We start from the raw sequence: 12653 nt of genomic DNA, 5'->3' as shown, positions 1-12653 counted from the left end.
CCCCCCCACCTAGAACCTACTAATTGACCCCTCCATCCTGGGAAAAAGCTTCAGTTTCCACCCTATCCCAGCAATTCACAATCTTAGAAACTTCAATCAGATCGCCCCTCAATCAGTAAAACAAACCCTGTTTATCAGACCTGTCTTCATAGTTAAAATTCCCCCATATTAGGCAACATCATGGTAAATCTTTTCTGTATCCTCTCCAAACCATCCACATCTTTCTGGTAGTGTGGTGACCAGAACTGTACACAATATTCCAAATGTGGCCTAACTGAAGTTCTATAAAATAACAATATAACTTGCCATTCCTTATAGTCAGTGCCTTTTCCAACGAAGGCAAGCATGTCAAAGGCCTTTTTTTTAACTACCTTATCTACCTAAGCCGCCACCTTCAGTGACCTCTGGACCCAGATCCCTCTGCATATCAATAATCCTAAGGGTTCTGCCTTGCACTGTAAAATTTCCACCTGTACTTGACCTTCTAAAATACATCACATCACATTTGTCCAGATTAAACTTCATCTACCATTTTTCTGCCCAAACCTCCAACTGATCTATAGCCTGCTGCATCCTCTGATAATCCTCATTATCTGCAACTCCACTCTTTGTATCTTCTGCAAAATCCCTAATTAGACCAGCTACGCTTTCCTCCAAATCATTTTTGCAGATCACAAACAGCAGAGGTCCCAGCCCACTGATCCCTTTGGAACACCACCAGTCACAATTCTCCATTCCAAAAAGCATCCTTCCACTTCTACCCTCTGTTTCCTATGACCAAGCCAGTTCAGCTCAACCCTAGATACCATGTGAGTCCACTTTTTGTACCAGTTTGCCATGAGGGACCTTGTCAAAGACTTTACTGAAGTCTCATTGCACTATCCCCTATCCAATCTATAATTATTTAGCTCACAATCAACCTTGTTTTTGCTAAAGTGGATAACCACCTCATTTTTTCGCATTTGCCCATTCACTCAGTTTGTCCCAACCACAATAAAGCATCTCTGTATCCTCCTCACAGTTCACCCTGCGACAGAGACTGAAAATGATGGAAATACTCAGGTCAGGTGGCTTCTGTGAGGGAAGCACAGTTAAGAATTCATATTGATGGTCTTTTACAGATCTAGAAATAGTTATCCATATAATTGATTTCCAGTGAAAGGGGACAGGCTGGAAAAAAAAGTCTTTGGTAGAATATCAGAAAGCTCAGAAGAGTTGGCAAAATAAGACTAATGGGAAAAGTAAAGGCATTACACCTGGTAAGAGGTGGTGCAGGTTTTGGTTTTACTCTCCTGTTTCTTGCTTTTGTTTTCAGATTTCATACTGCCACTCACATTTAAGGCTTAATAGAGGTCTTAAGCTTAATTCAAAATTTTATTTACATTGATGAAACTGTAAGTTCTTCAGCAAATAACAGATCCAGCTGGCAATAATTATAGAGAGACCAAGGGTTGTTTATTTCCATTTTGCATTAAATTATCAATTTAATGCAAGTATTTCAATTTCTTAAAATACAATGAAAAATATTTCATGTACAATAATGAATTCAACTTGGAATTGCATTTTTTAAAAAAATGACAGTCATTGAAGTCCTATATCACGATCAATCACACTTCTTTCTAACCCTGAAGATAACCTTGGAATGCTTCCTGGATTTGGTTGTGGTGGTGTTCCATTTTCTTTGCAAATGAACAGCTTGCCAAGTAATTTCGAGGACAGTCAAAGGACAATCACAATGCTGTAGGTCTAGAGTCACATATGTATCAGATCGAGTAAGGATCTTCCCCTAAAAGAAAATTACTGAATGAGGAGGGTTTCCATGACAATATAGAAGCTTCACAGTTATCATAAATGTTATCATAAATGTCCAGACTTAAACAGTCAAAGTGTCATACAGAAACAGACCATTTGGCCCAACTCATCCATGTCAACCAGGTTTCCTAAACTGAACTAATCCCATTTGCTGTTGTTTGACCCATATCCCTCGAAATCTTTTCTATCCATGTCCAAATATCTTTTAAGTGTTGTAATTGTACCCACCTCTACTTCCTCTCGCAGTCATTCCATATATGCACCACCCTCTGTATGGAAAGGTTGCCCCTCGGGTCCCTTTTACATCTTTCCCCTCTCACCTTAAACCTTTGTACTTTAGTTCTGTATTTTCCTATCCTGGGGAAAATACCTTGGCTATTCATCTTATATATGTCCTCATGATTTTCTAAACCTTGAAGATCATTTCTCAGCCTCCTACACTCTAGGGAGAAAACATTCCAGCCTCTCCTTATAATGTAAACCTTCCAGTCTCAGTAACATCCTTATCAATAGTTGTTGCATGCCTTTGCTTCCTATAGCAGGGCAGCCAGAATTGTACACAGCACTCTAAATGTGGCCTTATGAAAGTCCAGTACAGCTGTAACATGATGTCCCAACCCTTGTACTCAATGCTCTGACTGATGAAGCCAAACGTGCAAAACACCTTCTTCACCACCCTGTCCACCTGTGAAACCACATTCAAGGAATTATGTACCTGTACTCCTAGGTCTCTCTGTTCAACAACATGCCCCAGTGCCCTATTAGTAACAGTGCAAGTCCTGCCCTAGTTTGTCTTAGCAAAATGCAATACCCCACACTTATCCAAATTAAACTCCATCTGTCATTCTTGGTCCACTGGCCCAGTTGAGTCCTGTTGTACTCATAGATAATCTTCTCTGTCCACTATACCACTAATTTTGGTGGCTTCTGCAAATTTGCTAACCATGTCTCCTAAATTCTTACCCATATCATTTATATAATGACAAACAAAAGTGGATCCAAACACTGATCCTTGTGGCACACTGCTGCTCACAGGCATCCAGTCTGAACAATCACCCTCTCTCACCACGGTTAAGTTAACTTTATATCCAAATGGTTAGCTCTCCCTTGACTCCATGTGATCTAACCTAACTAACCAGTCTACTATACAGAACCTTGTTGAAGACCTTGCTAAAGTCCACATAGATAATGTCTACCCAGTCTACCTTCACCTATCCTTTTGGTCACCTCTTCAAAAACCTCAATCAACTTTGTGAAACATGATTTCCCATGTACAAAGCCATGCTGACTATCCCTAATCAATCCTTGCCTTTCCAAATACACATAGATCCTGTCTTAGAATTCCCTCCAATAACTTAGATTAGATTTTTTTTTAGATTAGATTAGATTACATTACAGTATGGAAACAGGCCCTTCGGCCCAACAAGTCCACACCGACCCGCCGAAGCGCAACCCACCCATACCCCTACATTTACCCCTATACCTAACACTACGGGCAATTTAGCATGGCCAATTCACCTGACCTGCACATCTTTGGACTGTGGGAGGAAACCGGAGCACCCGGAGGAAACCCACGCAGACACGGGGAGAACGTGCAAACTCCACACAGTCAGTCTCCTGAGTCGGGAATTGAACCCGGGTCTCTGGCGCTGCGAGGCAGCAGTGCTAACCACTGTGCCACCGTGCCGCCCACTTAACTTAATTATCACTGACTTTAGACTCACTAATCTGTAGCTCCCTGGCTTTTCCTTGCAGTCTTAAATAATTAGCCACCTCCAGTCTTCTGGCACCTCACCCATGGCTGTTGATGATACAAATATCTCCACCGTGTGGCCACACAATTTCTCCCATAGCTTCCCATAGTGTCATGAGATGCACTTTATCAGGTCCTGGGGATTTATCTACCTTAATGCATTTTAAGACCTCCAGCACCTCCTCTTCTGTAATGTGGACATCACTATTTGCTCAAGTTCCCTAGATTTCATTTATTTCTCCACAGTAAATACTGACTCAAAGTATTTGTTTAGGATCTCACCCATCTCCTATGGTTCCACACATATACACAGCCTCATTGATCTTTAAAGGGTCCTGTTCTCTCCCTATTTACACTTTCCCCCTTAGTTTAGTTGTAAAATAGCTTTGGATTCTCCTTTACCCTATCTGCCAAAGCTACCTCATATCCCCTTTCTGCTCTCTTGATTTCTCTTTTAAGCTCCTACTGTCCTTATAACTCAAGGGATTCATTTGATCCCGACTATCTCTATCTGACTTTATGCTGCCGCCTTTTTCTTGACCAGAGCCTCAATATTTCTTGTCATCCTGCCAGTCTTGCCTTTCACATGAAAAGGAACATACTGGCCTGAACCCATTATCTCACTTTCGAAAGCCTCCCACTTGTCAACTGTCCCTTTAATTGTGAAGAGCCTCTCCAGTCAACTCATGAAAGTTTTATACAGCAATTTCTCCCCCCCGGAAAGAATGAAACCACAACGTGACTACGGGCTTTGCCCCAATTTAAAACTTTTGGTTTGTGGACCAGCCCTATCTTTTTGCATAACTATTTTAAAACCAAAAGAATTTTGGCCACTGGTTCCAAGCTGTTCCCTACTGACACCTCAGTCTTTTGCCCTGCCTTATTTCCCAAGCGGAGATAGTGTTTTGCCCCTTGTTTAGTCAGGCTATCTACATATTGATTAAAGGTTTTCTTGAACACACTTGCCATCCAAGCCCTTAACAGTATGGCAGTTCCAGTCTGTTTGGAAAATTAAAATTCCCTATTACAACTCTATTATTCTTACAGCTGTGATCTCGCTGCATATTTGCTGCTCAGTTTTATGCTGGCTGATGGGGAGCCTATAGTACAATCCCATCAAAATAATTACCTTTTTAATTCTCCATTCCATCCATAAAACTTCACTGGATGATACCTTAGAAATACTGCTGTGATGTTTTCCATTTCCAAAACCACTCCACTCCTCTCCTGCTTCCCCTTCTATCTGTCTAGAGCATCTGTATCTCAGAACATTGAGCTGCCAGTACTGTCCCTCCCTGAGCCGAGTTTCTGTAGCAGCTATGTCTCAGTCTCATGTTCCCATCCATGTACAGAGTTCATCTGCCTTACCTGTCAGGCCTCTTGCACTGAAATAAATGCAGTTTAATTCATCAGTCCATCCCTCATTTGCTGCCATGCTCTTGCCTGCCCTGTCTATTTAACTTGCTCTCTTCAACTTCTGTACCAGCCTCAACCTTCTCTCTCATCTCACTCCTACTTAGGGTCCCACCCTCTGCCAGACTAGCGTAAACCCTTCCAAGTAGCCCAAGCAAATCTCCCCACCAGGATATTGGTTCCTTCCTGTTCAAGGGCAACTCTTGTACAGCTCCCTTCTGCCCAAAAGCGATCCCAATGAGGTAAAAATCTGAATCTCTAGCCTCTAGCAAAAATGGCCAAATAATATACAGCAAAAGCCTCCCTCTCCTGCCTGCCTAAATTCCCATACTTAGTTCAACTCCCAGCATTCTCTCTCTTGCGATTCACACTCTGTGCTGGGAGAACTTTAGGCCTTGCTTTTATACCATGTGGCCTGCCCTGCTACCAGAACCAGATTTAACCAGTTTGCTAAATATCTTAATCAGCTACAGCACTGGGGACAGTTTGTTTAAACTTTCCTTAGGCCTGAAAGAAAGAAATACCCTTCCTTAAATATCTACCTTTCCATGACCCACAGTTTTAGATTTTAAGGCTGCAAAGGATTAAATTTAATTTTAATTTTATACCCTTAAAATTCCACACTTAGCTCAACTCCCAGCATTTTCATTCTTCTGCAGTTTGCACTCCAACTTAATTAACTTAGTTAATTTCATTTAAATTCTCCAGCTGATAGTGGGATTTGAACTATTGCCTTGGAATCATAAGCCCAGGATTAACGGTCCATTAATAAAATCCAGTGCTACCATGTTCATATTAAACAGGATCCATTTGACTACCTTTGAGGTAATAGAAGTATTGCTACCAACTGAGAAAAAGGTTAAAGCTATTGTAAATAATTTGCAGTTTAACGTTAAGCATGATAAGGTTTCAAAACAATTCCAATCTACATGATGTAGGAGCAAATTACTGCAGATGCTGGAATCTGTACAAAAAACAACAAATGCTGGAGATCATAGCAGATCAGACAGCATCCATGGAAAAAGACCAAGCTAATGTTGAGTCTAGATGATCTCCAGCATTTGTTGTTTCCAATCAACATGATGATCCCTTCCTCTGATTTGTCTAACATACATCAAATCATGTAACACAAAGCAAAAACTACAGTATTTTTCAATAATATTACCCCACAAAGAACTAAACCACAAAGCAACTGCTGGCCTCAAATAGAAGAATCTTACTAAACTATTCCATGAATTCTTAAAAATTAAGAGTGACTTTTTAAAAATTGATTTATTAATTTAAGTACAGGTCGTTCTGTTAAAAAAGATGTTTTGTCAGCACAAACTGGCTGTGTGTGACTGACGAATTGTGGACATCGTTTGGATGATGTAAACTTTCTACTGAACGGGTATAGCGATTTTCTGTTCGTGATCTTCTACAGCGTGATTCACTATAGCATGAGGTTGCAGAGGAACACAACTGTTGCATTATAGCAGCACGACCTGTAAAACATGATACTACTGTTGCTTCACGCATTTTTAAAAAGAAAAGCCACTTCTTTATGCAGTTTGACATTAAATTCAAAACTTTCAAGTTTGCTTTCGAAAACTTTGTGGTGCTCATTACAAAATGAGAGACAACTGTAAAGCAGGAAGAGGTATAAGGCACAATAAACACAAATATTGTCAAAATTTTATTGGGGCTGACCAATTCTATAAATACACACCAATTTTACAGATAAAACGGAGTTTGAAAACATACCAGTTACTGAATAAAACCTTAAAGAAACATTCACTCTTTGACTAAGAATAGTTGACAATTCTTTAAATGGTTCACAAATAAAGAATGCTAAACTTTTCATCTCTTTCATCAAGTGATAATGGAATCCTAACACGTGTAATTACTTCCGTCAGTTTCTGGTTCTATTTCAACTAAGGAAGTAGCGACTAATTATGAGCATTAGAAATAAAAACATTTATATTTTGTATTTATCCAGTTATAACAGTATTCGATCATTGGTTCTTTACAACTGCTAGAAGTATATTTTATGAACATAAATATATAAAGATTAATACATCAGGTCAACTTTAATAATATAAAGGAATAAACATAATATGTCTGTAGCAGTCTTAAGTCAATCTATTCACAAAATCCAGTGAATGTAGAAAGTGGTACAAGAATATACCACACATCCATAAAACTGTCATTTCAGTTACACTAAATGAAGGAGGCAAATGGCTCTCAAGTAAAAGGCATAAGAACAAACTAGACTTACAAATGGAACTAAACTCCATAGTTATGTAACCTCAATGAAGTCTTGGGTTTCAAAGAGGTACTGATGCCATTCATCTAAATGTTTAAAATTTGTTGAGATTAGATAAATGGTAAACCAGACCACATGAGGGTGGAAATAAAAATATTACCAGGGAAAGCCTGCTTAAGTGTTCGAAACTGAAAGCAAGGACTTCAAAACACTGCTGCATTATATCAATTCTGGACTAATAACTTAAAAAATGTTCATGACTGTGTTCGTCAACTAAAAGCTGCTGACTGCACCAAAAGTACTGTATATCAGTTTACAGGTTTGGTTACTAAATAGGTGAAAGGATCAAGTCAATATTCATTAACTTTGATTTGGGGGATCCTGATCTCAATCTCAACATTCAGCAGTACAATTGATTTAGAAACTCAGATTGCAAGAACTGGTGTAATTATTTTGCTGATTTTAAAAAAAATCTGTCATAGACAAAGAAATAAAATGAAAGGAGGCAGTTAGGCATTCTTGAATTTTACAAAAATAATCTTGTACCAAATATGCAGAACTTAAATAGATCTCCACACAACAATTCCAAGCAATGACTTGCTGAGTTTTGGCTCAATACATGCACTCCTAAGTACACATCTCACAGATGCAAACTACTACAGTACAATGGTCCAAGCAGAGATTTAGATAAAATGACATAGCAGTATACTTCATAACAGAAAAACAACAGCAGAGGCACAAATCACAAGCAGTTACAAAGGCAAATCAGCAGCTATTCTGAATCAACATTCGACACTGGTGCTGAAAAAAACCCAATAAAGTTACGTGCAAACTGCAGTTTAATATTTCTAGCTGTACGTTTACCAGATTAAATCCACTATTTGCATCTATTACAGCAAATTTTAAAACAAAACGTGTCTCAATTAAAGAAGAATAAAAAGGCTGTGCATTTCCCTGTAGAAACTGAAACGTCTTGACGTTGGTTTCAGAACTGTTTGCAGAGTTTTGATTCTTAGAGATTAACACAATGAGTTTTCAATCCATTCAAACTTCTCCAAAAGCAATTTAATTCAATTCTGCAAATAAATCCACAAAATCAGACTACAAATGATCACAAAGTAACGTCGCCATTTTATCATAACCATAATTCTAAAGGTAGTTGATAATTGCCTTGCACAGATCAGATTAGTTCAAAGGGGTACGATAATTACCCAGTGCTAAACCTCCAATAACGTTAAGGTTCTTCCATATTCCCAGTCCAGCATCTCTGACATGGTCACCCAGGGTAATTTAGAGACAAAACCTTCTCTGGGACACACAAGTGTGGGAAAATAAAATCTCATAAGATATGCAATTGAGGATGAGGCTATTATGAGATAGTTGTTCCTTTATTCCAAATAAAGATGACACAAGGATTTAAAGTGAAGGATATCAGAAAAACTATATACGTATGGATATTGAATTAACAGAATGGAAAATACATCTTGGCAATGTGCTTGAACAGATAAACCATAAAAAGATGTCTTCACAGCCTTTTCACTACACATGACAGGTCATTGATATGCTATCTCAAATTAATAATTAAGAAATTAGCAAACCTCAGATAAATCATTTGAGGTACCATTAATGGACAGAGGACAAATTTAAAATGTGCATTATTGGTAAATATTTAAGAGACATATTTAAGAAGGGATATGCTTCATCTCTATGTCTGACATACCAAATATTGTCCCAGGTAGAAACCATCAGAGGTAATATGGCCTTCAATCCAGTTCCCAACATTCAATATTTATTAAATTTACCCCTGTAAAGATTACAATAATTACAGTGATCTGTTCACATCATAAAAATTGACGAAAGCACTGATTTAGCTTCACATGACAATTTCTGTTAGTTGGTCCATGCTAATACTGATACAGTATTGTCAACAACTACATTTAGTAACTCACCAGTAATGCACATCTGCCTCAAGTTATTTAGAAAAATGAATGGCTGTTACCCACTGGAACAATTTACTTCATCCATTTTAAAATTACTTGATTTGCTGTTCCATGAAAGGTCTTCCAGCATATTAGGGATACAAAAAATATTTTACCATTTTGCTATAAAAATAAAATCCTGCCCTACAAAGAATAGTTTTGGCTTTTCTGGTCAAAATCGTCTACTCATGCATCGGTACCTAATGATACTTCCAGTGCAAAATGTCAGTGTAGTTTAATGTCCAGTATAAAAACACAGTTTTAACAAGAGCAGTTTCCACAACCTTTTACACTGTTTAGAATCTCTTCCGATAACTTTCGCCTTTCCTCTTCCTTGGATGACATTATTTTCTTCCCTTCTTGATGGTGGGAATTTGAGCTGTTGAACACTCGACTGTTTTGTGCTCGCCACAGTTCAGAGTAAAGGCTGTTGGGTTTGTCCAGGAGAGTTTGATGGGTTCCACGCTCTGCTATCTTACCCTGCAGCAAATTGTAAAGAATCAGCAAAACTCTGAATTCAGATGAACTTTGTCTAGTCAGATATTACTAAAGATCCACTGGCATTAATCTATAATATAGTTTTTAAAGAACATTCCAATATATTCATGTTTGTTGCCAATGTATTTAGGCGTGAAATGCCAATTTCCTTGTTTGAAGTTAATATTCTAGACTCACAACTTGCGTCAGAATGCTAGTAATCCATTAAAAGATGTTTCCTTCATGATGAAGATCAACTCCAGATCAATCCAGGAGACAATGGATTCAAAGATTATCGAACTATTTGTGGCAGTGAAATATGGTCATCTTTAACACGAGACTACTTCTCTCAATTTTTTTGCCAAGTCACGTTATTCTATCCAAACATATTTAAAATAATAAACCTTCATAACCCTTCCTGATGATGGTTGGTCCCAACCATAAAACTTTACTACTTGGTACTGAAGCATAACCAGATTGCAAGGGGCACAAGGGAGCAAGGCACAGATACACTCCTAACTTTTTCTTTTCGTTCTACCCATGACATAATGCCAAATGCTTCTGCAAAAATATTTATTATATTCATTAACTTTGGTGCAGAGTTTTACACATGCGCCATATATAGTCATTGCAGTGGTCAAACTGTGGCTTTAAAAATTAAGATGTCATCTAAATACAGACAAGCACTAATTGCAAAAGCCTTCAGGCTGAATTTTTTGCTACTTGACAAGGAACGAGTGCTACGTTGAAAAATAAGCTAAGAGTCTGTCATTATTATTTATAACATTTTCAAATATTCAAAATACTATAGGTCTCCATAATTGAATTGTACAACATGCAAATAGACACATTAGTCTTTGATATTCTGAAAATTGTTTAGAACTGTAGCCATATTAACAAAATGATCTACTCATACACAGGTGGCGCTGGAAAGCCTAGTTTAAATAATGCAAGAAATAACACCAGTATGCTTTGACAATTTTACAAGACAGTAGGACAACTGCACTCATATTGTAGCCACAAGAGGCCACTTTCACTCTACATCCTTCATGGCTCAATAGATCTACAATTCATAGCCTGCAAACTGTGTCACGAGAGCTTGAATTTATAGTGAGAAAGAATAAAGGAAGCAAGAATATCCAAGCAATTAAACAGGTTTTAAAAAGCAAGTTTTCAGAAGATTTGTAGTTCAGGTTGAGGTTCTGGATGTAGGTTTGCTCGCTGAGCTGGAAGGTTCATTTTCAGACATTTAGTTACCATTCTAGGTAACATCTTCAATGAGCCTCCGGGCAAAGCACTGCTGGTGTTTCCTGCTTTTTATTTATATGTTTGGGTGGGTGATGTCATTTCCTACGCTGATGTCTTTTCCCATTTTTTTTTTTCAGGGGGTGGTAAATGGGGTCCAAGTCAATGTGTTTGTTGATAGAGTTCCAGTTGGAATGCCATGCTTCTAGGAATTCTCGTGCGTGTCTCTGTTTGGCTTGTCCTAGGATGGATGTGTTGTGCCAGTCGAAGTGGTGTCCTTCCTTATCTGTATGTAAGGATATTACTTAGAGACGGGCATGTCATTTTGTGGCTGGTTGATGTTCATGTATCCTGGTGGATCTCACTAGTATCCTTAACTACAGATAAAGAAGGACACCACTTCGACTGGGACAAACATCCATCCTAGGACAAGCCAAACAGAGACAAGCATGAGAATTCCTGGAAGCACAGCATTCCAACTGTAACTCTATCAACAAACACATTGACTTGGACCCCATTTACCACCCCCTGAAAAAAAAGGGAAATGGCATCAGCATAGGAAATGATGTCACCGCGGTAAATTACATCACCAACCCAAGGAAACCCAAACATATAAATAGAAAGCAGGAAACACTAGCAGTGCTTCGCCCAGAGGCTCACTGAAGATGTTACCTGGTATGGTGGCGAAACGTCTGAAAATGAACCTTCCAGCTCAGCAAGCAAACCTACATCCAGGTTTTAAAAATGCAGATCCAACGATTTTAATGGACCTCTATCATTCCTGTAGTTGTACTCCCCTTTCCTTCCTTGGGACGATCTTATCCAGGCTTTCAGTCACTGTTAGCAATTACAGATAGTTTTAGACTAAAATATAGTTGATATGATGCCCTTCAGCAAATATGAGCCTGCAGCTCTACTGAGGTAACCCAGTTGTGGAAATATTCTAAAATATTCCTACCTTATCCAGAACTAGAATTTCATCTGAATCAACAATTGTAGTGAGTCGATGAGCTATAAACATAGATGTACGGTGGTGCACCAATTCTCTCATTGAACTGAGAATATTCTGTGGAGAGCAGAGCAGAAATTGATCCCTTTAATGCTGCATAGAAAGATGGAAAACAAAATCTCGCAAATCCATACATTCCTGAAAGTGACAACACAAATGGATAAGGTGGTAAAAAAGGCATATGCCAAACTGTCTTCGTTGTTCAGGGCGTTGAGTGTAAAAGTTGGCAATCATGTTGCAGCTGTACAAAACTTTAGTTAAGCAACATTTGGAGTACTGTATGCAGTTCTGATCACCACGCCATAGGAAGAACGTGGAGGCTTTTAACAGGGTGCAAAAGACACCAACCGGGATGTTGACTGGATTGCAGTGTATTAAATATAAGGAGGTTGAACAAATTTGGATTGCTTTCGCTAGAGTGTCAGCAGCTGAGGGGCGACCTGATAGAAGTATATAAAATTATGAGGCTTTTTCCCCGACATGGAAATGTCAAATACTAGGGGATATAGGTTTAAGGTCAGTGGATAAGAGCTTAAAAATGTGTTGCTGGAAAAACGCAGGTCAGGCAGCATCAAAGGAGCAGGAGAATCGATGTTTCAGGCATAAGCCCTTCTTCAGGAATGAGGAGAGTGTGCCAAGATAAAAGGTAGGGAGGGGGGACTTGGGGGAGGGGCGTTGGGAATGCGATAGGTGGAAGGAGGTTAAGGTGAGGGTGATAGG

General features: G+C 38.8%; 1 protein-coding gene across 3 annotated transcripts in view; it reads right to left on the bottom strand.

Moving 5' to 3' along the window:
* Positions 1-1596: 1596 nt before the first annotated feature.
* Positions 1597-12653, bottom strand: part of abcb7 (ATP-binding cassette, sub-family B (MDR/TAP), member 7) — a 96269-nt gene continuing 85212 nt past the window's right edge. The window contains exons 15-17 of one of the 3 annotated variants that reach the window (XM_043704996.1): positions 11883-11990; positions 9487-9682; positions 1597-1786 (exon numbers count right to left, since the gene is read on the bottom strand). In XM_043704996.1, the coding sequence (XP_043560931.1) occupies positions 1764-1786; positions 9487-9682; positions 11883-11990 (327 nt within the window). In that variant the 3' untranslated portion in view covers positions 1597-1763. Of the gene's footprint in view, positions 1787-6640; positions 9683-11882; positions 11991-12653 lie in introns of those variants that run through there. The other 2 variants (XM_043704997.1, XM_043704995.1) reach the window with 2 other exon arrangements.

This window comes from Chiloscyllium plagiosum, chromosome 15 (genome assembly GCF_004010195.1).
Source record: "Chiloscyllium plagiosum isolate BGI_BamShark_2017 chromosome 15, ASM401019v2, whole genome shotgun sequence".
NCBI classification, from domain to species: Eukaryota; Metazoa; Chordata; class Chondrichthyes; order Orectolobiformes; family Hemiscylliidae; genus Chiloscyllium; species Chiloscyllium plagiosum.
This window is presented reverse-complemented; position numbering and strand designations above follow the sequence as displayed.